We start from the raw sequence: 25,463 nt of genomic DNA, 5'->3' as shown, positions 1-25,463 counted from the left end.
ACCTTGGCAGGGGCCAGAGTTGCCTGATGCAACCCACCAGGGCATAAAAGGTGGAGCAGCCATTTTGTAGAGGAGCACATTGCGGCTGGTCATGCGCTCCCAGTGTGCTGTTATTTTTCCTTATTCAGTCTTTTGTTGTATTTTGTCAATATTTGATTAACCTTTCACATTTTACACTGAGAGGTCGTTTCTCACACCTCTATGCAATTAGAGAGTGTTATAAGCAGGAGCAGCAGGAATACGATTTATGTGAATCCCTCTTCAGTTTGTTCTTTTGCTTAGGAAACAATTTCTGAAGGAGACATTTTCTGCCCAATGTGTAATATGTTTAATATGTTTGCTGGTACTCTGAGATTTAAGGATGTAGTGCTTGGCTGAGGTTTTTATGCATCTTTTTACAGGTCTCAAGGATGCTACATGCAGAAGAGAGTGATTGATGGATGTTTCTAATCAGGTGAGGTAAAGGTCAAAATGCACAATAAAATGTTACTGTTCTAGAAGAACCAAGAGAGGCATAGACAAAGACATAGCAAAAATTTATTATGTAATTTTGTCTTTAAACACCCTTATTCAAAGAGTAAGTTATGTTCCCTGTAGCACACAAATGCTGCTTTTTAAGTAATTTCATACGTTTCAACAAGATTATATGCTTGTTTATGTGGGATAAAAACGCTGGCATATGCAGTATACTCAGTTGTAAGGTTGTGCTCCTAAATTTCATGTACAGTTAGTATTAATAAGTTATTTCTCCTTGCACTGAAAAGCCTGCTTATGACATCACACAGTTTACTTCCGGATGGAAGAGGAAGAATCTAAAACACACTATGCTGAAACAGTCTGAATCTGCCATCTTGAAAGGAGAAAGCATGTATGATAAGAATTTATTTCTTTAAAGTCACAGACGTGGTGGTGCTGCAATGGAATACAAAAGGTATCTAAGTATAAAGTTCAGATTGAAATTTCTCCAGTAGTGTTTAGCAGCATTCAGACCTGAAGTTATTTTAGGTATAATCCTGTGTCTGTTACTTCCTGTGTGCATACTGAAGTACAAGCATTTCAGATCTGCACTGTAGATGTCAGATTGAAGAGGAATTCTCTATGCATCAGGGTAGGCTGGATACACCCTATTCTTCCTAAAGTCAATGACTTTCCACATTGTCTGCAGTGGAATCAGGTTTGTGCTTCTCACTTCCAAAAATGCATAATCAAACTCTGAGTATCTAGCTGATGAGGTTTGAAAAGATAATTTTGATTTCTTTCTAAGAATTAAATTACTAAGAGAAATAAATTGGAAAAAAGTATACTGTGTAATTGCAGCTGTAATATATACTGTAAAATCTATCAGGATTTTGTGGTTAAATGACAAGTGTGCTTAAAAGCAGCAGCAACTACATTATCTTCACATCATTCATGTACTATAAATAAGAGCAGAATAATAAGACAATCTTCTTCTCTAATCCCTGTGACAGTGAGGGGCTGACTTTCTTAACAGATTTGTGGGGCTGTGTAATAGCTGGAAAGTGAGCTGTTCCCCTAGTAGTGTTTTCTCAGCACTGAGTTCCTGGGCTTGAACCCCATCAATAATCCATATGGCTTTCATTGCGTTTACACTTGTCTTTTCCTCTTAATATTACAATTCCATTGGTGAATACACTGGCATTACATCCTGCGCTTTTCAAAACTGTATCTGCTGGACAACCCAGTTCAAATATTGGTGTCAAATACAAATTGCCCTTTATCTTGTTTGTATTCATGCTGCTAAAACTGATCCCCTGTTTTAGCAGGGAAGACTTCTTGTAGCTCGATGAGTGTCTTCAGATTTTAATACCTATGGGAAAACCTGTGCTAAACAAACCATAAAACTGGAGTTTAGGATTAACTGTAAAATCAAATAAAACACCCAGACTCAGTAAGCAGCAGACATGAAAAGAATGTGGCGAGGAATTCAGCTCAGGGGAATTCACTGATCATATCTCTCTGGAAAACAAGAGAACATGGGCTACAGAAAACTTTTGGCTAGTATGTGTTTTTAGAACTCTCTTGAGGGTTATCATTAGCCAAGAACAACTGATGTGTTTCACTAATTCAAAATAAATCAGTGCTATGAATGAAAAGGGGCTTTTTTGACATTGCAGGGCATCAAATTTTGGAGATGTCTTCTTTCTCTTTGTACATGCCTGGTTTGTAGATGACTCCGCTGTTGTCTCCACCTCCCTTTTTGCAGCTAAAATAAAACAAATTTATTAAATAACTGTAATGCCAATGAAGGAGAAGCACAATTAGTTACTTAAAGTTGTCCATTATGCATGTATGAGATTATTTTTCTCTGTACTAGTGCAAATGTCGTGTAGCTTATTGTTTCAAATATTTCAGGAGACCACATTTTGTATTCAAGGTCAATGCTGAATGCAAAGGGAATCAGGCTGTAGGAAAATTTGTAATCTTAGATTTTATTCCCAGGATTTGGCTATGTCGGCAAACAGTGGCTTAATGATCTTTTGGCAGTACATATTTCTTAATCTAAAATGTTGTGACCTTTGGGAGAGGTTTTCCTAAAATTCCATTCTCCTTGTTTCACATACTGTTCCAGGAAAAAATGGAAGGATCCCAAAAGCAATTAGGTGCAGCAGTGCTAGCAAAAAGAACAAGCAAAAAGAACAAGAAAAGAACAAATGGCATTTGAGAAGTAGAAAAACTGGGTAAGTCTTTTATTGACCCAGCCTCATATCATGCAAGGAAATAATGTCTACAGCAACAGAAACAAACCATAGATTGTTACAAAACATAGTTTGTAAGAAGAGATCATGTCTTCTAAAAGATCAAACTTTATCACTATAAAAAAGGTGCAAAATTTTGGACATGCAAGCATTTCTCTGTGTCAGACGAAAAATATGGTTTGAATTTTTTTGTGATATGAAAGCCAGGCATCTTACCTTTTCTTCTTTAGTAGCCAGAACACTACTGCAAGAATGATGAGAACTCCCAGAATGCAGGCTATCACAACAGATACCACATAACCTAGGAGAAGAAGGAAAAACATGCACAAGCATTGATACCATTGCCTTGAGGGAAGAAGGTGAGTCTCTGGTCTGTCATAATGTTTGCATTCTGCATCTGCAGCCCTTTTACAGCCTTGTCACACCACTTGGTGACTATGAATGGGCAGCTTTGCACAGATGTTCTCTGGAATGTCCCAGTCTCACAGCTGGCTTCACAGTTCACAGTGCTGTGACATGAGATTCATGTTGAAGTCACGATGCCAATGTGGAGGCCCTGGTACAGCAGGTCATAGCAAGAGTATGATTTTTATGCTATAATAAATTCGAGCTCATAAACAAACCCAAAGAATTAAACCCAGGCAATCAAGGACGTTAAATTCAATGCCTTTTGTTCTCTCACAGAGAGCACCACTGACTATGGACAGCTAAAGAATGATATTCTTTGCTGTTAAGAACATTGCTTAAAGGCATCAAAGAAGGTAAAAATGAATTCAGGATATTGGTATGAAAAACAGAGTGATCTCTTGTTTGCATAAAGATTTAAGGATTATCATAATGCTATATTTCTTAGTGAGCTTCATGTACACTTTTGGCAATTAAGGTATTTTCTATTTATTTTGGCTTCAACAAAGATCCTGGAGGTGAGCTCCCTTTTCTTAACTGCATTTTCTTAATTTATTTACACATTTTTAAAAATATTTTTTCAAATGATTGGTTCTCACTAAGCAACATCAGAACACTTTTAGAGTCAAACTGACAGGTTTCATGCATTCCATTTAAATATTTTCTCCTGTTAAATCCGCTGTTGATGAAACACAGATGTAAAATGTGGAGTTTAACTGCATTTGACCCATTAATTTGAAGTCCAGCTGAATGGAAGAAGCTTGCAATCCATGGAATTGAAGAGGAGCTGTTTTACAAAAGGTGAGTTTTGTCATACTAAAGGTGTCAAATGGACACAAAAATTTAACACCAAAGAGATAACTGTGGAAAAAGAGCTTGTAGTTTGAAGGGAAAGGGCAGGGAGCACTTCTGTGTGATCAGAGGATCTTCCTAGAAAATGTAGTTAGACAGTATTTCAGCCTGGTACCCTAATCAAAACTAGACACGAGTTCCTGTTTAACTCAGGTGGTTTGAACATCATAGCAAATTCCAGCTGCATTTATATGAAGGGGATTTTATTGGAATAAATTGCTGATAGACAAAATATATTACACACATGAGTTTTGCTGTGTTTTCCTTAAAGATTAGAGGCTTTTTGAAATGTGGTTCTTATAAATAGCATGAATTTAGATGCTCATTGCTGGCATCAAAAATGTGGATGACTGAACACCTCAGTCATTTTCAATTTTGCTACAAACACGGGCCAGTGGCCCCATCTTGTGGTGTCTGTGCTCAGGGGAAGGTGGCAGCTCAGGCTTGTCAGTGATAAGGCAGAAAAGTTGTTCTGAAAGCTGCTTGGTATGGGCTTAGGTGTGCACAGCAGGATTTCTTTTACAAATTTCAGTGGTTGCCTGGCTCAATATCCTTGACTCTCTGCATGGCCTCCCCTTCTTAGTAGGTGTGCTCTGTTCCTATTTGAGGTGCAGCTGACTGCATCAGGCTGGGCACTTGCAGCAGCCAGGTGTATTTTGTTGAGCTTTGACAGGAGCCATTTTTCCTTACTTTTCTTTTTTTTTTTCCCTTTCTTTCCTTTTTTTGCCCTTTAGGTGAGGGGCTGCACCTGTGAGGGAGCTTTTGTGACTGCAGTAAGTGGAATGTGAGATTACAGGGGCAATGAATACTCTTTTTGAAATGGGTTGAACATTTTTTCTATGGTTCACTGATAGAGTCAATGAGCTTTTTGTAACTTAATGTACTTAGACTGAATGGGGTTTCTATTAAAGTAGCACTGAGCAATGTCTTTCATAGCCATAGAGACCAATTCTGGGGCGTGAACAGCCAGATGGGCAATAACCCCTATAGTTTAACTCTGCTAAATCATGCCAGCTTTAAAGATACAGTGAAAATGCTTTTATGGCTGGTGTCATCTCTGCGTGGGAGCCAATATTGTGGCTTAGCAGAGGGAGAACCAAATGTTATTATTTGGTTTGGCTCTGGCTCACAGCAACAATTTTGGAGTCATGTAGGTCAAATTTTCCCCCATAAATGGAAATAATAATGCTTACACTATTTCTGTGAAATGTTTGGTGATTCCCAGATGAAAAGCGTAGTGTCAGATTTTCAGTTACTGGCTTCGTGGGTTGTAAATCTCTACCTTTTGCTATTAAGTACTGAGTGTGATTTATAGAGAGAATATCGTCAGGTGCTGAAAGGTCAGTTTAAAAAACAGATGGAAAACTGCATTTCTCATTTCTGACTGACCATTCGGACTCAGCAGATCAACAGCTTATAGGTGTTGTTAGGAATTGACAACATACCCTTGCCAAGCCCACCAGTAGTGAATTGTGATAAATAGAGGATGAGGGGTGAAAATATAAAAGTTGGATCGCTACAGAGGATTCCATGGTGAACCTGTTGTAATCACATGGGTGGTGCTCACCCTGGAACTTCTGGTACTTCAGGCAGCGTTTCTGCAGTAGCATTGCTGTCGTGGATTGTTTGTGCAGGGATTTAAGACCTGCAGAAGAAGCCTTAGTCTCAGAAACGTAGAAGCTGCATTGCAAATTCCGCTGGTTGAAATCATTGAACATAATCTGGCTCGAGCAGTGATTGAAGAGGATGACTAAAATAACCATTCTAAACCCAACTAGCTCTCTAGTCAGCAGCCAGTGTTTGAGACTGGAGGTTGGAGAACAAAGTTTTAACCTCTTTGTGGTCATATAAGAATGCCATGAGGGGCGTTTTTCTGGTTGGCCAATACATAAAAGCAGAAAAAAGGCTGACATAATCTAGTTTTTTCCCTCTTTCACTATTCAGTCATCTTTTCATTTACTCAAAATATTTTTTGTGCAACTACTATCACTTTGTATATTAATCACAGAGATGTTAGGAACTGTTGATAATTTGGTAAACCTAAATCTTCTTGTTTAGAATCTAGCAACAACAGAACTTCTAGTGCAATTCTCATTTTAAGAGATCAGCCAACTTTTGGTGACAAATCTAAATCATCTCTGATTTCAGAGAAATGTTTTGTCCAGTATTTGTTTTGGCTCATCTCTAATTTTCACTTTTCTTCTTTATAGCTTTCTATTAGAAGAGATACTTTATGAAAGGGTCTGTCTGCAGGGGAGAATGGCAAGAACAGCTACTGCAGTGTGCCTGCAGGGAACTGTTTCTGTTGTATCCAAAACAGACAACTTGTCTTTTCTGTTTTTTCATCAAAACAGTGAAGAAAATGGGATGCAAAGTTGAAATGATGTGCTAACACATTTTATTAATTTGAAAGTTTACCACTTGGCTAATCTTTTTAGTGAAGTCTGCTTTTTCTTTTATAAATCTTTTACTCTTAATTTCAAATAGTGTGATGGCTTGCCTAAAATCATCTGCCAGCTGCACAGATCCTTAAGAGTACATGTTTTTAAGACAACAAAGGAGTTGGAACAATACATTTTGCACAATGTACTCAAAGGCCTTTCTGTGGGGTACAGCTCAGCTTCTTACCACAGATGAAGACTTTTGTGCAAAGCCCCCCACCAAACTTAGGTGTTATCATGTAACACTGCAGAGTTAAGCTTTTGAATCAGTTCTTCCTCATAAAATGGTGGTGGTTTGTTGTTTTTTGTTTTTTTTTTAAATTTGTAACACTGAATCATGCAACCTGTGTTACAAATTATATTTATATGCCAAATTTGAATTCCTCAAGGACCTCTTCTGATTCTGTGTAATTTCCCCAAAACAGTGTCCCTGAAGCTGGGACTCCCTTTAAATGTGTGGTCTGCATAAGATCAAGCCTGACCTTGCTGAGAACCAGCAAATGTCGCTGGTGAGACAAGGCCATCTTAAGCACTTACACTGGCTGAAACAGCTCAGCTGTGGAGCTGTTTAGTGCTTAGACTGACAGCAAATACTTTTGCAAAGCATGACAAGGCCAATCATGTCTTCCTTCTTTTATCTCCTTGCCTTTGATCAGTAGGATTGCAGGGCTTCCCTGATACCCACTGTGGAAAAAAAAAAATCTTGCCTACCCTGGGAATACCTCATTCTTGTACAGTTGCCCATGCACCAATGCAATAGGAGAAGAAAAGGCAGCAAAGTGAACTGCAGGGAGATAGCTGTGTTTTTGTAGTGGTACAGTGGAACAGGACTGCCATTCCAGTACTTCACATTTTCACAGATCACTGTGGACTGTTTCTTTGCACAGAAGCATTCATACAACTCACCTTCATGGAAGGAGATAAGAACCAGTCTTTCATGGAATTCCTGAACATTTCTGAAGTTATCAACCATTTCCAGGGGTTCTGGGTCATCACGCTCTGTGCAGTACATGGCTGTTTCCAGTGCCAGTAACTATAAAGGGAAGCACCTGTTCAGCTCACAAAATACAGGGAAAGCAGTGCCAGTGTGTGATCACTGGGGGTGTTTGGAAAAAAGAAAAAGGTGTAGTCAAAGGGAAGGGGATATATTAATAATTAAGTTTCATGTGGCCTGTGAACCCAAATACAGAATAATGTTTAACCAATGTGACATCTCCAAGTCCATAACTGTATTTTGTTTACATCCTGATGAAACTACTGCTTACTATCAGATTGTCTGCCCAGAAAACTCGATGGGAGGAAACATGGTAGACTTTTCCATCATGCTCCCCCTGGCACAGTTTAACTCCTAAGTAGTATTAAAGGCTACTTTTTGAAAGAGCTCTTTATTTTGGTAGAGACATGGTCTGACAGAAGCTGAGAATGTATTTTCAAAACAAGGAGCCTGCAGTAATTTGATCTGATATTTTGTTAATAATATTTTCCCCTGTGTCTATAATTAGGTGAATCAGAAGACAGTGATTGTGAGTTTATAGTCTAGGTGAGTGGCCACCTAAGAGCAAAAGAAGTTAATTAGATAAGCACAAAAAATGTAAGTTGGGAGAAAAGTTAGGGAATTCAAGATGGATAAATAACACAACACAAGCTTTTTAGAAACTTTCCAACCCACCCAAGTCCATCAGGATCAAAGTAGCACCAAAATACTTGGTGAATAATGTTCAGACATGGAGCCCAAACAATAACTTGTAGGTAACTCATGGAAAGACTTAGAGCAGGGAGTAAGTACATAATGAAAATGAAAATTCATCTAATTTGACTGGGATTTTTTCAAGCTGATACTGTACCAATTGCTGTGCAGCTGTCTGGTGTTTTTTCTGGCCAACTGAGAACATGCTAACAACAAACAGAATGGGATATTGATTTATGTCAGTTCTGGGCTGTTCTTCCCACTTAAAGGATTTTAGCAATGGTCACTGTTCAGTTTTACAGGAACATAAGAGAAATCCAGGAAATGTGAATATATATTTACTGTTCTTTAGCAGACACCAGTCAGGGAAATGTGCTCTGTTGAAACTTGCCTGCTCTTGAGAAATTTTAACGGGGTGTCGGAAAACTGTCCAGAGAACGCTTGGGTAGCAGGGAGGAGTTGTCAGGGATCCTTCGTAGCGATAATACTCATCCAGTCTGTCAGGAAGCAGTTCTTGAATATTGAAACCAGGGACCAGGACCTTCTGATCTAAAAAAAGGGGTTTGTGTTAAATATTGCATCATGACTACACAGGTGAATTTGCTTTTCGGTAAGTAGGATATTTTCAGTGTCATATCACTAAGAAAAGAAAAATGTGTTTTAGCAGAGATGATCCCAGTTTAATAAGGACTACAGCTTTTTAAGTTTCCTATGTAAAAATCTTGCCTGAGACACCAAATCAGAGTCCTCTAAGATAAGCTGTGGCCATATTAACTAAAAAACACCACATGGAAAAAATCAGGCCCAGTCAGAATCACACGGGGCATGCCAGCCATACGCTCTTCCTCGGAATGCACTGCATTTGGAAGCCTTTCACAGTCTGTGACAGATTTGCGTGGGATCTCTGGACTGTTTCTTCAGCCAGTTCAGTCCCTCTCAGGGTGACACCTGATACTCTCAGCCATTCTCAATCTGATTTAGCCACTCACCCTTGTATTTCACATTCCGAAAGTGCCTGAAGATCTTTTCATACGATGGGCTGAAGGGTCCAATCTGCAATGATCACATAATCAACATGTGCAAATCACTAGTCTGAATATGAGTCTGTGCTTCTGGCCTGTTCTAAGGCAAGGGCTTCCACTGTCCAGATATTAATGTACTGGAATGGCATAGGTATTTTATAACTCAAAACATTCCCTCTGTCCTCAGAGCCATGATAATATTCCTGCTCCAGGGCTGTAAGAGCTTCTGTGTTGTATTGCTGCCTTTACAACTGCAGAGCAGACCTTTGTGTGCACTGACCCTACTGCTCTTGCCTGCTCAGAGTGCTGTGCAAATGAAGAGAAGCCCTTTCCTCTGAGAGCAGTGTAGGCAGAAGTTCCCAGCTGCCAAGCTTCTCAGATCATCTCCTGGTTTCCAGTCAAAGCCACATTTTTCCACCCACAAACATTTTTATTCTGCTGCTTCTCACAGTCCAGGGAGGTAAAGAATGACACTGTTGGGTACCACAGGGCCACAGTCCTACAACTCAACTATCTGACCAAGGCTATAACTCATCTATCACACAAGACTATTTTTCAACTGCTACCAGTAGCTTTTCAGTCTAATAATCAATGCCTTTTTTATGACTTCTTCAGAGCTGGTGCTGAGCTACTCCTCTGACAACCAGACATAGTAAACTGGTGTCCTTACATTAACTGTAATACCCACCAGCTGTCTGAAAGGATTTCCAAGACCTAATCTCTGTTGTTCAGTAACTTCATTTTCAAATACCATTGCTTAGAAATAACCAGAATCCCAGTATTACTCCCTAGTGTAATGTACAATACTCTGACACTTTTCACAGCTACAGCTTCCAAATGAACTGAAATTTACAGAAAATTGCTGTCAGAATCTTAGAGGTGCTAGGAAGTGAGCTTGGGTAATATCAATGCAAGCTTTGTTTGCTAACTGGAACATTTTACTTTTTGATGGAAATGTGGAAACTTGTGGTTTTGCTTTGTTATACTGCAGAAAATCCTCACATTTAAAAATTATATTTACAGTTATCTTACTGAGGAGTTTTGATCTTCAATAAGAGTTATATACGTACAAGCAACTATTTTTTTTTCTTTTTGTTTAAGACCATTATTATTTTCATATGTGGGACTTAAGAGAGAGAAATTGGAAAGCTGTCCTGACATCTTAAAATGTCACTGAACGTACTCGTTTTCTGTAACCTGTGATTCAAAGAATCTGGGAAGTTAGCAGGGAAAAGACTGGGGTTAAATGCTAATTGCAGACAGTGGTCAAAGGCAGGGTTGTGCCTGCCTGTGCCTCTCCGCTGTGTTCAAACTGCTTCATGCCACAGTAGGCAGCTTTGAGTGAATGAGCTTGAAATCCACTGTTGCCTCTTGTTTGATAAATGCTACCAGTCATTAGTTCGTAAATGAATGCAAAAATGGATTTAACATAGCTGAAGTTAATTTACTAAAAAACCATGAGGAAATACTCAGAATTCCTCTTTTCATGGCATTTGCTCCTGGTTTGGTATGTGCTGCTAGAATCTGACCCTTTTTATTTTTTTGTCAAAGAGGAAAGGAAGATCCTTTATTCAGCCACTATATATAATAATAATAATGTAAATAATCAAATAATAATGTTAATAATGTAGGTAATTTTGTACATTAAAGGTCTCTCGTAACTGAATGATTGAAAGCATATTCTAAACGAACAGAAAATAAAGATCCTGCATCCTACCTCAAGGAGAACAGCCAAAACAGCCAGTCCATCTGCTTTGTCCATCGCTGCTGTTATATCTGGGTATTTCTCAGAGTTGTAATGTACAATATGCAGCTACAAAGGAGGAGATACTTTGTTACAATAACATCTGGGTTATGCTCACATTTATGTTTCACAGTTAGAAAGGACCACGCAGCCACCTCAGGATAAGACAATGCAGGAGGGTTCTTCAGTGACTTCTGGGTGCAGTGGTAAGATCTTTTCAGAGAAAGGCAGAAGGTCCTGGGACTCGCAGGCCTGCTGTAGCTGAGTTACACACAGCCCACACACCCCCAACATGATAAGGGGAGAAAGAGGATTCATGACCTCAGCTTCAAGGCATCTTCACTGGAGGGCTAGTAAATTTTTCTGAAAAAATAACACCTTAGCACTCCAATATTTGGAATGCAAACGCAGTGTTAAATCTAACTAGAGAAGAAGTGGATTCCTAAAGTGCTGTTACGCAAGCAAATTATTCAGGCTAATTTCTTTTTCTTAATAATTTTGAGGTAAATATCTGACTGATGCTGCTTATCAAAACCTATTCCCAAATCCGTAATTTAGAAATTAGAAAAGATGAGGAGTTTGTCACTTGTAACTGCCCGCTGGGGCCACAGGGAGTCTGTTCTCCGGCCAGCTCGCTCCGGGAGCGCCGGGCAGTCCCGAGAGGCCGCCCCCGGCTCTCCTCGGAGTCCTGCCCGCTGGCGGCGCGTCCCGGGGCTCGCCGCTCCCAGCAGCACACGGCTGTGGCGCGGGTCACACAGCACAGACCCGATACAAGGGACCAAGCCAACGAATAGAGAGGGATCACTTGTTTGAAGGCTAAGGAAGGTTTACTACCCCAGAGGAGTCAGGGACAAGGGACAATAACTGAGGGCAAAAAACTGCTTTTAAGGAGGGGAGGGAATAAGGGGAGGACACAACCTTTTACCGATAGGAAGGCATTAGGGCAGGGGTGCAGGGTAAGCGCTGTCCAACAGAAGCCAACAAGGGGAAGGAGCAAACCTTGCAATCCAGTCTTGCCTCGAGGAAGGGATGAAGGACAGGGAACATTCCAGAACAAAAAGGGTGTGCTGTCTTTGATAGACAGGGGGATTGACATGCAGTTGGCAGGAAAATCTTGGGGTAAACAACTCAGGACTGAACCATCAGGGAAGCCAAATGGAGTACATGGAAGGAACCATTACAAACTTATAACAAGGAATATTTAAAACTTACTACAGAAGAACAAACTGTAAAATAACAGACTACCACAGTCACTGTACAGAAGAAGGTGAGTAGCACTGTTGTACAGCTAAAAGTTACCTCAAGTGACCTGGTGCCAGTTCTGAGTTTAGAATCTAAACTCCAGCTCCCTGACTTGGTGCATTCAAATCCATCTTCTTTTTTTCGTTGTGCACAACCCATTTTTTTTGTATATCCCCAGATCATAAATACTTGGCTTAGCACCTCACGGCCTTTTATAGTCATTTACCGAAAACAGAGATCTCACTTTGAAACAAAAGAACCTACCCAACCTTCTTTGCTTCTTTCCCTGATCTGAGCTGGCTGCCTTACCTCTGCTGCAAAATGCTTCCCACTGACGGTGTGCTCAGAGCCTTCGGACTTGTTTCGGTTTCCCCAGTGCAGGTGAAGTTGAGATGCAGTGTATTCAAATGGGAGGTTTCTGATGGACATAGCAGGTGACAGATACATTTTCACTGTAAGCAGATCCAAATCAGATAAGAACAAATGATACCACAGCTCTCAGGAACAGGACAAATAAAAATACCAAGTCTAAGTATATTATATATGGAGCATGAAAAAAGCAGATTCTTGACTCAAATCCATCTCAATCCATGGTAGGAGACAAACACTTCTGTTCTCTTTAAGCCTTTCTTGGTAGATCAGGATTTAGAGCATTTAGAACATACCTATTTCTATTTTCCTAAATACATGAATTTAATGTGACAGTTGTTGTTAGTGGAAACCTTTGAAGAATGTGAATTTATCTCAGACATTGAAGAGACAATTATTGATATGTCAAAGCAAAACTGATGTAGGTGATTGTGTCTGGATGAGCTGGCTGGTGAAGAACATCAAACATCATATAGGAATGACTTGACAGCACAATACTAAGCATCCTACTGGTTTCCTCTAGCTGAAAGAGAAGTTAGCAGCAGATGGTAAAATGATAAGTCCGACAGAGGCTAATTTTGTGTTACTCAGAAGTAAATTTGTATCTAAGTGTGGTTTCTAGAGCAGGATGCATCGCTATTGCTTTCTAGGAGGGCACTGACCTTGGAAATTAATTCCTATTTTCTTGAGGGCGTTATACTTTTGTCTCAACTTTCTTTAGGAAATAATCAAACTTTGCATTTTAGACGTGAGATCTGACAGTGGTAGTGACTTAGGTTCTCCAGGGAATTTGTTTTTACCTGTGTGACTGTTTTGGGAGGGACGGGCTCTCAGTGCTGTTCTTTTGGCTCCTTCTGCACTCTGGCACCCTTCAAGTACACAATGACAATATTTCTTTCTCTGCCTATTGCCTGTCACATTAGCCTGGTGCATTCAACTGTGACAGTCCAGTCTTTCACTTAGGACTGAAAAGGACTTTTGGGAAATGAAGGCTCACAAGGAAAGTATGTTCCAGCCATTCCTAGTCTGAAGCAACCTGCTTTTAAAGGAGAAATTGATCAAGAGGAAAACCAGGACTCTGTCCCAAGAGGTTGGCCCTTACTGAAGAATGGGCTTATGATGTTCAATTGAGCAGGTCAGCTTCACTGAAGGAATGATAAAAAAGTGATTTTTGCATGTTGGTCAATTTATAACCAAGCATGTGAGAACAGAGGCCATTTTATAATGCAGGTTATTTGGATACTTCTGCAATAAAGGAGGATACAAAGAAGGAGGGCTTTATAACTATTCTTATTTCTATGTCTTCAAGTGTTTCAGGAAGGAATGAAAAATGGTGGGGCTGACTCACTGGTATTGTATATTGTGTCATTATAGGAGACCTTTATGAGACAGCATCATCTCGCCTTTACCTCCTGTACTGACACTGATTTGGTGCTACTGTGGGGAGGACCTGTTTGTACACTATTTCTAATTATTTTTCTGTCTTCTTACCTATCACTATGTATCGCTGTCTATCTTACCTTACACTAAAGAGGTTTCTATCTCTAGTCAAAAGGACAGAATGGTGCTGCTACATTTTTTTTCCTCTTCCCCATGCCCTCATGTAATTCAGTTGAGCTCCTTTGATGAATTGAAGAGACCCATTGCTCATGTGTTATCAGTTAATCTCTTTTTAGCAGAATCACAAAGTCTCTTTCTGTTTCGGTGCACCTCAACCAAAGTAAGAAGAAAACCTTGGGTATTAATTCTGAGATGCCTAGAGTTTATTTTAAATTTCTTTATTTAAAATTTGACTTACTGGAAATCCATTGGTACTTAGTACTTTGCCAGATTTCTCTAGCCTGTTCTGTAGATGTAGGTATGCTGATATGAAGGCTTTCTCATCTGATTAGCAGCTTAATTTAATCTAATAATCAAAGGAGTCCACCCATGAAGTAAAAAAACCCAGTGAGTTCCTGCAGCTCTTTCTTTCACCATTCCTTGCTGTCTGTGAGCTCCCTTACCTGAATGGCCATTATTGATCAATGTAAACTGGTCAGTGGAGGGCACATTATAGCCTATGAATTCTAAAGGCAAGAGATTAGAATCATACTGGAGAATAGCTTTGTGGAAATCAATTGGTGACTGGAATACTCCTCCACAAAATGGGTATTTCTTTGGCCAGGCCTTCTCTCCGTCAGGACCTGTGTGAATTAACAGAGACACATTTGTCAAACCTTCACTATGCAGTTAACACAGAAATTATCCCATGTCAGCCTTCACAAAAAATTTGGAAAATAAGCCTTTTCTGAATTTTTAAGACTTTTCTTTTTTAATAAAGGACCTCATTAAAATGGAGGTAATGAAGGATATGATCTTTTTTTCTGAAGGTGTTGTGACCTAGAGGCAGGTCTGATTATATCAGACCCTCTGACTTTTCCTTACTGTGCAAACTGTCTGACACTATCTAACAGGATTGCATAACCCACAGTGAAGAGCTAACTTGCAAAAATTGAAGGTGTTATGGTAATTTAACCTGCAATAACTTGTTCAAACTCTGGTGAAACTTTTCTTCATCACAGCCTTTTGCCCGAGGTAAGATCTACAAAGAATAGATAATATCAAGAGAATGTTAGTTGTGCCTTTGCTTTAATTGCACATTAACAGCTAGCAGCTGTTTACAGACCGTAAGATGAGATGATTTGGATTTAAATACCAGAAGAGGTACTTGCAACTTTTGTTTCTCCTCGTCTCTAAACATTCATGATTCTATCCAAGGCAGGAAGGTCCTTAGGGATCACCAAGTCTGAACTGTGTAACACAGGACAACAGGCCTCCCTGGATAAATTTCTACTTCCATGAGGCCATTTTTTTTCAGAAGGGAATAAACATCTACTCTTCCTTTAAGCATTGCAGATAAAAGATACTTCATTAGTGCCCAATGGATAATTACTCTCCTTGGCAGCTTGCTTTTCACTGTGAGCCTGCTGTTCCCACACTTTTGTTCATCATTGAAGTACTTATAATATAGAGGATATAATTTCTCACTTCTCATAAACTATGTAGATTGAGTCACTTGAGTCTTTGATTAGAACACTTCTTTTCCAAAACTATAGTATTCCCAGTGGCCTCTTTGAGGATCAGGTCATCAGTGGCAAAGCCAGTTCAGATATTTTCTGAAGGAAATTAACAGGCAGGAGGATACTATTAGCAGTTCACCTTATTGACATGAAAGACAATTGCTGAGTAAATGGATAGTGGGGGTGAATCTTTCTTAAACACAGTGCATGTGACAGAATCAACAAGATCAGTTCTGGTGCTTAAAGACAGACTTATTCCTTGGTAAAGCTGTTTAAGAGTATTCAAGACATAGAGTTAGCAGGTGACATTGTCTGCAGTGTGGATACTCAGACTCAATCAGTGCTTTTCAGTTAATAGGTTTTGCTGTTGCTGTAACTTAAATTTTTGACTCCAGTTCACTGACAATCACATAATTTTCTTTCTTCTTACATCCTTCTGATACTATCTTAAAGTTGCTGAAATTACTTTAAAAAGCTAATAAGTGTTAGGCTGACATTATAGAAGCTCTCCTCTACCTATTTTTGGCAAATAACAAATACATCCGGAAGAGCATAAATTCCATACTGTGGAATACATACTGGAGAATATTTCCCAGAAAAATATGCATTAGGATATACCAAGAAATGACAGTTTCTTAGGTTCAAGCTTACTGTGCAAGACAATGACTGAAATTTAACATTTTTCAAGGAACTGAGATTACAGCAATGTCAGAAAATTGGTGAGAAGCCTTTATTGTAAAAAGACTTCAATAATTTTTAAAGGTTTGATAGGTAATGAGTTTGCAAGAAGGTTTTAATATATTACATATCACAGCTTTGGAGACTTGATAATTAAATAGGTGATTGATGTATAAAATAGAAGTCTAGTCCCAGCCAGGGAGTCATGAAGTACCAATCATTTTTCAGTACTGTCTTTAGGTGACTTAAATGTCTGGAAGAGCTGGCAAGAGAATATGGGAACTTCACACCTACGTTGACAGTTCAGAAGGGAAACTTTTGTCTTTTCTATAAAATGATGCAGCTATCACAGTCTTTATGTACTTTGACCCTTTTATTGGCATGAATCTGCAACTCCACTCACAGACCTTTAAGATATAAAACATTTTGCTTGTTTCTCATTCCTGCTCAATTAAAAAAAAAAACCACAAAAAACCCAAAACCAAACAAGACCTCTTTTTTTTGGTACAAACCCAGTTTTTATAGAAATTCTGTCTTTTATCACATAGTCTTTCTAATTTCAGTGCCTCAAAACTCGTCTCAAAGAGCTGAGCTCATTGCAGCTTAGTTTTGCAAATGTGAAATTGAGATTTCCAGGGTAGAGAAACCACACAGCTGGAAGGCATTTCTCAGTTAGATCTGCTGAAAATGGATGATTGATTGTGAACCAGATTTTCCTTTTTCTGTGCCAGTACGCTCAGATAAATTCAGTGGAAGTCACATTGTGTTTACAAAGGCTTTGTCTGCTCACTGCTGAATAAAGAACAGCTTGTGCATGTAAGATTGGCCTGTGCTACAAGTCCCAAAAGATATTAACACAAGCAGTATTGCAAAATTATCTTCAAAGTTAATTTCCTTTTGTGTGGCACATTTGTGACCTGAGCATTTCAGAAGTGTTTGCTGCTATGAGGATCCCACCAGCACTGTGTCAGCAGAGCACTAATTGTGCCGTGGGCCTGTTCTACCCCCTCAACACTCTAATTCAGCCGTTGGAGTGAGCATATTAAGGTAGAGAGCTGCTGGTGCCAGTGGAAGTAGGATCCTTCCTCCTACCACTGCTCCCAGTGCTGCCAAGAGCACTCCCTGCCCTAGGGGGTGCAAACTCAGGCTGCTCAAATCCAGCTTGTGGACTGCTTTGCTTGACACAAGTTTGCAGGACCATGTTCCCTTACCTCATTGAAAATAGCCCTGAGCCTGGCTGTGCCCTCATGGCTATTTTATAAAAGATGTCTGTAAATAAAGCAGGAATAATTTTCTGGATTGTCTGGCTGCCCACTACCCAGTGAGCTGAGCAAAACTCAGCACCAAGACTGCATGTGTCCATCATAACATTTCCTTTGACAGCTTTGTGCTTTCCAGCCAGCCCCAGCAACACTGGTGCTGCTGGGCAATGCAGGACAGATGTTCCTTCATGAACAGTGGTGTCTCCTCCCAGGATATATACATTGGCCCATTTAAGATAAGGAGAAAACAGCCCTGTGAGACACCAGTGGTACCAACAGGCTGCTGCTCTGATGACCAATTAATATTCGTGTTGCTCCAGCTTCTCACAGTCTATGCAAGTTCTCTTGATCTTGATCTCTAAAATACATTGGGTCAGTTAACCAGGGAATGCCTGTGGTATTTTTGCAGCCAGGCAGAGCACTTTGCCCTGTTTTCAGCCAGCTGGAAGCTGTAAGCTGCCGTTTGCCCAGGGCTGCGGTGGTGGTGAAGGCTGAGCCCAGGCTCCCTGCCATGGTGACATGACCACGTGGTTTCCATTTTGCTCAGTGCTCAGTAATACCATTCTGTGCACGCAGAGCCAATATGTGTGTGTCTTCCACACGTGTGTCCAGAGGAAAGCTTGTGAGATAGAGGAATTGCCAAGGGCTGTAACTGTTGCTGTTACTGCATTCTAGCACTGTGTGAGAAATTGGGGCATGTTCTAGTGTGTTCACTAAAGCTGGCATTTCTGAAGGGGAAATGAAAGAGTCTTAGCACAGGTTCCCAGCACCTCAGTGAATTGGAGTATTTGGCAGCAGCAGAATAAAAGAGTTTTCAAGCACAATTAGCCTAATGTCTGTTATCAACAGTTCCTGTGCCTGCATTACAGCATGAAGTTGTCTCTTCACATGCTAAAGTACATTAATAATTCTGTTGGCACTATTACCTAAATTTGTCTGCAAAGCTAGTTTTCTCCATTGTGGCTGCTTGTCCACTCTGAAGGGATGATTCTGGTTCTCTGATTTCATTCCAGCCCACTTACACTACAGAAAAAAGAGCCAGAATCCAAAGAATTGAAGCTTAACATCCAGTTCTACCATTTTTTTTCTGGGGCAGAAGACTTCAGCCTGCACCTCACAACCACACAGCAGGATTGCCAAAATCTGTGTGCATATGCTGTCCTGAGGTCTGGGGCATTGGAACCACCCTTTCAGCTCTTTAACCGAAAATGCTGTCTTATGGTACACTTGGTCTACTTTGTCCATCTTACAGAAGGTGGAGCTGCATTTCAGAGAGCACAAAGCCAGCCTGTGTCACCAGGGGTGGAGGGCTCAGGCCTCACTGCTCTGTGGTGTTTCCTCCAGGCACTTTTTCTTGGTCTATATGCAAGGGTAGTGAGAACAGGAAGAAGAAATAGCATTGCTTCAGTTTGGCTAAGGAAGAAGCAAACAGGGGAGGTTTAGCCTTTATGTTTGATGTATCTAATGCAGTAGTTTCCCTTATAGGCAAGGTGAAGTCTCATGTCTTTGGAAAGCCTGTGCTGAATAGATAAGGCCTGATCATATGTGGTGTCATCTTGCTTTGCCACTATGGCCTGAAATACTAACACTGCATCAACATTCAGTTTTACATATTGTAAAATACTCAACAAATAGAAATCTCTGACAAAGAGCACTCAGATTTCTCCTCCATCTTGTACCTTGACCCTCATCTTGACATCAGTCTGCACTGTGGTTATAATGGCTTGATTTCCTTTCCATTCCTATTGACTTAATTTCAGTGAGAGGCACTGCTAAGTGTTTCAGGGGCAAAGGTAAACAGTGGAAGATTTAGAATGCCATAAGGATCAGTAGAAGAGTATGGAGGGGCTCTTTCCTGCTTAGCAGTCTCTCTAATAGCTGTTTTTCTCTGTGGGGATCAATGTTCTACCTCTGCTTTTCTGTACTATTCTGTGCAAATTCAGTTGCCAGTTCAGTTTTTTGAAGTTACTTTTATATATTTGCTTTTATATGTTTTCTAGATATGTTTCAAAATCTATAGCTGATGGAAAAAGATATTCTGTTTTGTGAACCTTCTCTTTATCCTCTTTACATGTAGAATGTCAAAATCAGACTGCAGTATGGAAGAGCTTAACAGGAATTGATGAAGTTGGACACTGAGAATAACATACTTTGAAATCAACACTGGTACCCAAATTCCTAGGAAGGGAGAAGTAACTAATTTAAACAAGGAAGGAGGGCTGAACTTCTGCTTTTGTGGTAGTAAAAAAAGTCTTGTTTTCTTTACTGTGCAGCAGGATTAGATTTACCTGATGGCTGCTGTCAAAGTGGAAATCCCAGGTTTTTGTTAAAGCTGCCTCAAGCTTTTTCAGTACTGGGAATGTGAGGTCTATGTGTGGACATTGGCAGATAGACATGCAGCTGGCAGTTCTCCTTCTGCTTATGTGACATGAGTCAGGTAAAATGGAGCACAGCCAAAAGGAGGAGTTCCTAGTAGCAAGTTCAGTCTCAGAGGTTCTTTGTGTTGTCTTGGAGCAGCACCAAAAGCTTAAGAACAAGCATTTTTTCCTGAGATTCTCCATACCGCCTACTTCTATGTGGGTATTTGGCATGTAAAATGCTACTCTGAATGAGGAAATACCTGGCTAGAGGATTTGATCAGTTAAAAGAAAAACACTAGATAATTCTTTTCCTGAGCAGCCACCAGGTCCTTCTGAGTTAGTAGATGACTAAAAGAATTAGTTACAAATTAACACTGCTTTCCAAGGGTGATTTCTTCTGCTTTGTCATTGCTGGGATCTTCGGGGACCTGTGCCTCCAGTAACAGAATACAGGTGGCTTACTGAACTCTGATGCTACTTGAAATGAAGACTGGTGTGGGTAGAGAGAGAATGCTCTTTGCAGAACTAGGCTGGAATGTGACAGCTGAGGAAACAGAGGGCTTTGTGGACCATCTGCAGTTGTAGGGCCAGCTTTAGTCTGCTGAAATTCTTGTCATTCCACAAGGAAATTTAGAATTCAGTAACTGATTCTCAGTCACCTAGATATGAAACCTGGTGGATGAATAACAGATTTCAAGAAAATTGACCAGATTCGAACCTAGTTAAGGATTGTGATCCCAGTAAGTACTCACCAAGAGGACATTTGGCTGGTTGTCTCTAAAGCACAGAAGAAAGCCATAACTTTGTATGTATGAATTAGTACTTACCAATATAAGACCATTTTGACGCTGTTTAAAGAAAAAGGAAATAGTACTGTGAGTATTTGAAATTGATCTTACTCTGTAAAGAAACACATTGCTACTTAAACCCATGTATTGAATGTTGCAATACTTTTGTCTATCGTTCTAGTCCCAGCTGTTGAGCAAAACATAGAAAAGCATAGATACTTTCAAACTTTCTGGTATTTTATGAACTTTTCTCACTCAAAATGTAACTATAATTATCCCTGTGATCCTGCCCATAGGGGTGAATTTCTTGTGGTCACTTAAGTCTTGGGGCAAGACTGCTCTCAGTATTTATTTTGAATTGGAATATCCACAGACTGTCTGTAGGTACACCCCTGGGATTTTTCTCTAGTTAGAAAGCTAAGGAATATAAGTGGAGTGTAACTACAATGAGCCCCCCTATGCCTTGTTGAGGAGTTTGAAAAACATCAGTGCTACACTGAGAAGTGATGGACAGAAATTAATGGATGGACTTTGTAAAAAGGGAGTATGACACATGAACCCGTATAAATCAGAGAATCCCAAGGAGGGTGAGTGAGTGTTAAAATGATCAGTACTCATCCACTGCTGAAGGAACTGAATTTCAGATGGTATCTCTGCATGTTTTTGGAAATGTCTTGACTTACAAAATGCTCTTTTTAATATTTATTTCCTGGTCCTGAAACCTATTTAAAATCACTCAGCTTGCTGCATAGTTAGAGTTGCTCATCTTGACAGACCTGAACAGTTTGGGTTATCAGGCTAATGCTGATCTTTACTCTCTGCAAATTTAATTTTATTTCTGCTTAGAAAACAGTCCTGAAATACAAATCTTGCAAACACTCAGTGTGCCTCTGAGTGTGTCTGTATGCATGCAGGCAAACATTTATCATTACATGCACTTGTCTGCTCAATACATGGTTCTTGGCAGCATTTCTTGTGCTCCGAAGTGTGGTCACAGATGCAGCTCTTCCCTAAGAATGTTGTGTGAAATGTTTGGGATTAATTTGTTGGGTTGTTCAAACCAACTGCATTTAGCTATTTGTATTGATATGTGGTGGGAACATGAAACTCTCTGCTTTCACTTTGTTAGGACCAGTGTGCTTCGTTCTTTTACACTGGAATTTTCAAAACAAGGTCTGTGTAATCATCCTGACTCAAGTCCTCAGGTTCCTCTCGTAGAAGAATTCATGTTTAAAATTTCAGGATAAGAAAACTCATTCTCCTCTTGCCTTCTCTCTGCAGGGGATTATCTCTTACTGGAGTTTTTGGGGGTTGCTTGTGTCCTTTGGTCATTCTGTAGACAAAACTTGCATAAAGATAGAAACTACTGGCAGTAGGTTTTAGAAATGCACTCATTTGAGCAGGGTTTGAAAAAATACTGGAGAAATACAATAGCTACTGTGTTCATGCTCTTATTGACCATTAAAATGTGTATGAGATGTCAAAATGATGATTTTTATAATCTACAGCATCCTTAAAACAATCACTTTTAAGCATTTACAATATTTTGGTCAGTTATGCCATTTGACACAAAAGTAAATGAAAGCTTCAAGTCTTTTGCCAAATGAAGTATTCCTTAACCTGTGAGCATTTTGATGATCTGCAGTTTGCTACCCTTATGACTTTATGGTGAGCATAGCCATAGAGCTGCTGTAGGTAGGACTGAGGCACATTTATAGTAATTTCATCTTGTATCAGGAAATGAATCGATGACCAGATGGCAGAAACTTCTTGATTTTGTCTGAATGAACACAGAGAGCTGCCAACCTCAGACCCTGAGCAAGGTTTTTATTGCCAGCCAGGGTCTATGTACAAATCACGAATGGGACGGGACTGCTGAGGAACGTGCCTTGAGCTGTTTTATTTTCCAGCATCACTCTCATTACGTGGTTATGACAATGGGAAGATGCCAACAGCTCACATCCTCAGCAGCAGCCGAAGAACTCAATGTTACAACTCACTTTAAAGTTTTTGGACCAATCACATACAGCAAAAGCATATTGACAGTAGTTCTATCCAACCACTATAAGCACACGTACTTTTGGTTAAAACAATGCTTGCTTTTTTATAATACAATACCTGCTTGTAAGCCTTAAGATACAATGCACAGAGCTCCATTATTAAGCTTAGAACTTCCTAATATCTCTCTGCAGAAAGATATACTTTTCTGCAGCTTAGGCAGTTATTCTAGCTAAGTGTTAATACGCAAACCATTGTTCTACTTGTCCTTACTTTCTACTTCTTATATAACTTTTCTGCTGACAAATCTTCTGCTGACAAAGCTACTGCTTAACTCTAATCGTAGTTCTGCTGTCTCTGAGGCCTGCCTTTTGCAGCTTTCCCAAAACCCTCATGATTTTAAGGATTCCCACAGTCGTTTTTATTCTGCCTGATAATGAAATGAGAATCAGGCAAACTGTCACATGGTGTCAAATTGGAGGATTCACATCTAGAAGTGGGTATTCAATGGCTCTATGTCTGTGAACACTCTCCTGGCTCTTCGTTCATGTTGGGATGAGTATTGATGGGTGATACAGTTACATGCCCATGCACGGCAGAGGAGGTTCCTAGAGCCAGTGTACCTGCATGTGACTGATCAACAGCCAGGGAAAAAATACATTTCCAGTGTCACTTGAGAGCTAGGAAAGTGTGAATGCTTGTAGGTGTGATAATCTACTTGGAAATATGTTTGAGATAGGCAGATACTGTAGCTCTTGCCATTTCTTAGGACTAGGTTCCAACTAAGTCTGAGACAGGCACTCTCCAAAATTCCCTTCAGTATCTATCATAAAACATATATTTTCAACAAATACTTTCAATTCCAAACCTTCTGTATGGTCACAGAAAACACCTGTAAAGCATCAAGCTTTATTTATTCTGTTGTTCTGGAAAGCATCAATTTCTAGGAACCTCTCTCCTTCAGGTAGGAGATTCTGCTATAGACTATAGCATTTTTTCAGAGGACATATGCACAAAATAAGAAGATGACCTTAAAAGTTTGAATTCCATGCCTTTTGCTGCTTATGCAAAAAACCTGGTAAAAGGCTTGTCCTGACAGAGCTCTCCATGGACCAACAGCTCTGGATTATGTTTGAACCTCCTGGATTTTTGTCCCATGAATATACGTGCTGAGTAACATAAAACTTTAGTACAATTCCCCTCATGTCCTATAATAACACCGGGTAGATTGTAATTAGTTTGAAAAAATGAAAATTGATTATAATCAGCTTGAATAGATGAACACTGACTTCTAAAAAGAGAGGGAGGAGTGCCAACCTCCTGAAACTAGTCTTGTTTCCAATATATGAGAATGACCTCTAGGGTGTAGGGTGCTTTACAGACATTGATTTTTTTCTCTCTGGTTTAAAAATAAACAGGCAGAGGGAAAGGTGTGATGCTTACACTAACTCTGAAAGGGCCAGTCTCCTGCTTCATGTTATGAGAAATAAAATCACAAAGCAAAGCATACTGAGCATGCAAGAAGTCTGTAATGCCAACTAAATCAGAGGACTAATTTCTCTTCCCTGTATAAGTCAGAATACCTATTCTGAGAAATTGAAATAAGGATACTAACTCCATACAACAGCAGACTGCAACAATATACTGCTTTGAGCATGATTGAATAGTAATAATGAAAGGATGCTATTTTTCTGCATAAATGGCTGCCTTAAGTTACAAGAGATAATAAAATAGAAAGCTGAAAGACTTTACCATTCAACGGCGCTTGCCTTGAGAGCTGTATCTTTAGGAAGAAAGTAAGCACAGTAGCCACTGTGACTATACTGAAGCTCTTGGCTGACATCTTAAGGAATGACTTATAATATTCCAGCAGTTCACAGGTTTCTTTGCACTCTGAAGAAATTCCCTTGTAGACATGTGGCAAATAGCAGAATGCACATATACAGAGCTTCTGCTAATGAGTTATTGCCCTCCTCTCCCCTTTTCTCTCTCCTTGCCTTTAGGACTGCTTTTTATAAAGCTCCTGAGACTCAACCCAAAACAAATGATGTAATCAGACCTGCCTCTATGTCAGAACACCCTCAGAAGACTGATCATATCCTTCATTACCTCAGTTTTAGTGAGGTCCTCACAGGGAAGACTCCAGCACTTAGGGAATTTAAACATGAAACTTGAGAAATTATTTAGCAGAGACAAAAATGCTTAAAAAATCTGTACTCCTATGGGCCATACCACAGTAGAGTTTTTCTAGCCTGATTCAGAGAGTCTCCCTCAGCTCCCATTTTTGGATCAGTCCGATCTAGTATAATGGCCCACTGTGAGGACTGGAGGGAAGGAGGAGAAGTGAGGCTCTGTGTGGAACTGGTAATAACTCAAAGGGACGATGGACACTTCCCACAAAAACCGTCAAACTTGTCAGGAACAGATTTTTTTTTTTTAGCTGAATGCTCTTGGAACCAGGAGGACACATGAAGCAGGGAGGACTGAAAATTCATGAAGCAACAGTCCCAGAATCTGGTATTATTCAGGAGATCTGGTATTATTATGTATGGAGAGGGGTAAAGAGGAGCACAGGGTATAAGTTAATGTCCTCTTCTGTCAGTGATTGAGGAATAAGCTCTTAAAGTGAGGATAGTGGAGGAGCAGAAGGTGGGATTGAAGAGACCATTGGTTTTATTTGACAACATTATTATTTATAATTGTTATTAACTGCTTGCTATATATCAGTAACAGCTTTATCATATATTGATTGATCAAACTTTATGTTCAACATCTTTATTTATCAGCTACTGTGTAATTGTTCAATGTTATTAGATGTACTTATTTTTTCCTACCATTT

The 25,463-nt window shown here is 39.8% G+C and overlaps 1 protein-coding gene across 1 annotated transcript; it reads right to left on the bottom strand.

Annotated features, from left to right (window-relative positions):
• Nucleotides 1-595: 595 nt before the first annotated feature.
• On the bottom strand, nucleotides 596-24,599 carry CA12 (carbonic anhydrase 12). The gene is made up of 10 exons (XM_038146987.1): nucleotides 24,377-24,599; nucleotides 20,666-20,686; nucleotides 14,483-14,662; nucleotides 12,420-12,562; nucleotides 10,842-10,937; nucleotides 9,092-9,155; nucleotides 8,494-8,651; nucleotides 7,322-7,448; nucleotides 2,934-3,018; nucleotides 596-2,224 (listed from the first exon to the last, which is right to left on the bottom strand). The coding sequence occupies exons 1-10, from the start codon at nucleotides 24,465-24,467 to the stop codon at nucleotides 2,140-2,142; spliced, it is 1,050 nt and encodes a 349-aa protein (XP_038002915.1). The 5' UTR covers nucleotides 24,468-24,599; the 3' UTR covers nucleotides 596-2,139.
• Nucleotides 24,600-25,463: the final 864 nt, after the last annotated feature.

Source organism: Motacilla alba, chromosome 10 (assembly GCF_015832195.1).
Source record: "Motacilla alba alba isolate MOTALB_02 chromosome 10, Motacilla_alba_V1.0_pri, whole genome shotgun sequence".
In the NCBI taxonomy this organism is placed as follows: domain Eukaryota; kingdom Metazoa; phylum Chordata; class Aves; order Passeriformes; family Motacillidae; genus Motacilla; species Motacilla alba.
Note: the sequence above shows the minus strand (reverse complement) of the source record. Positions and strands in the feature narration are given on the sequence as shown.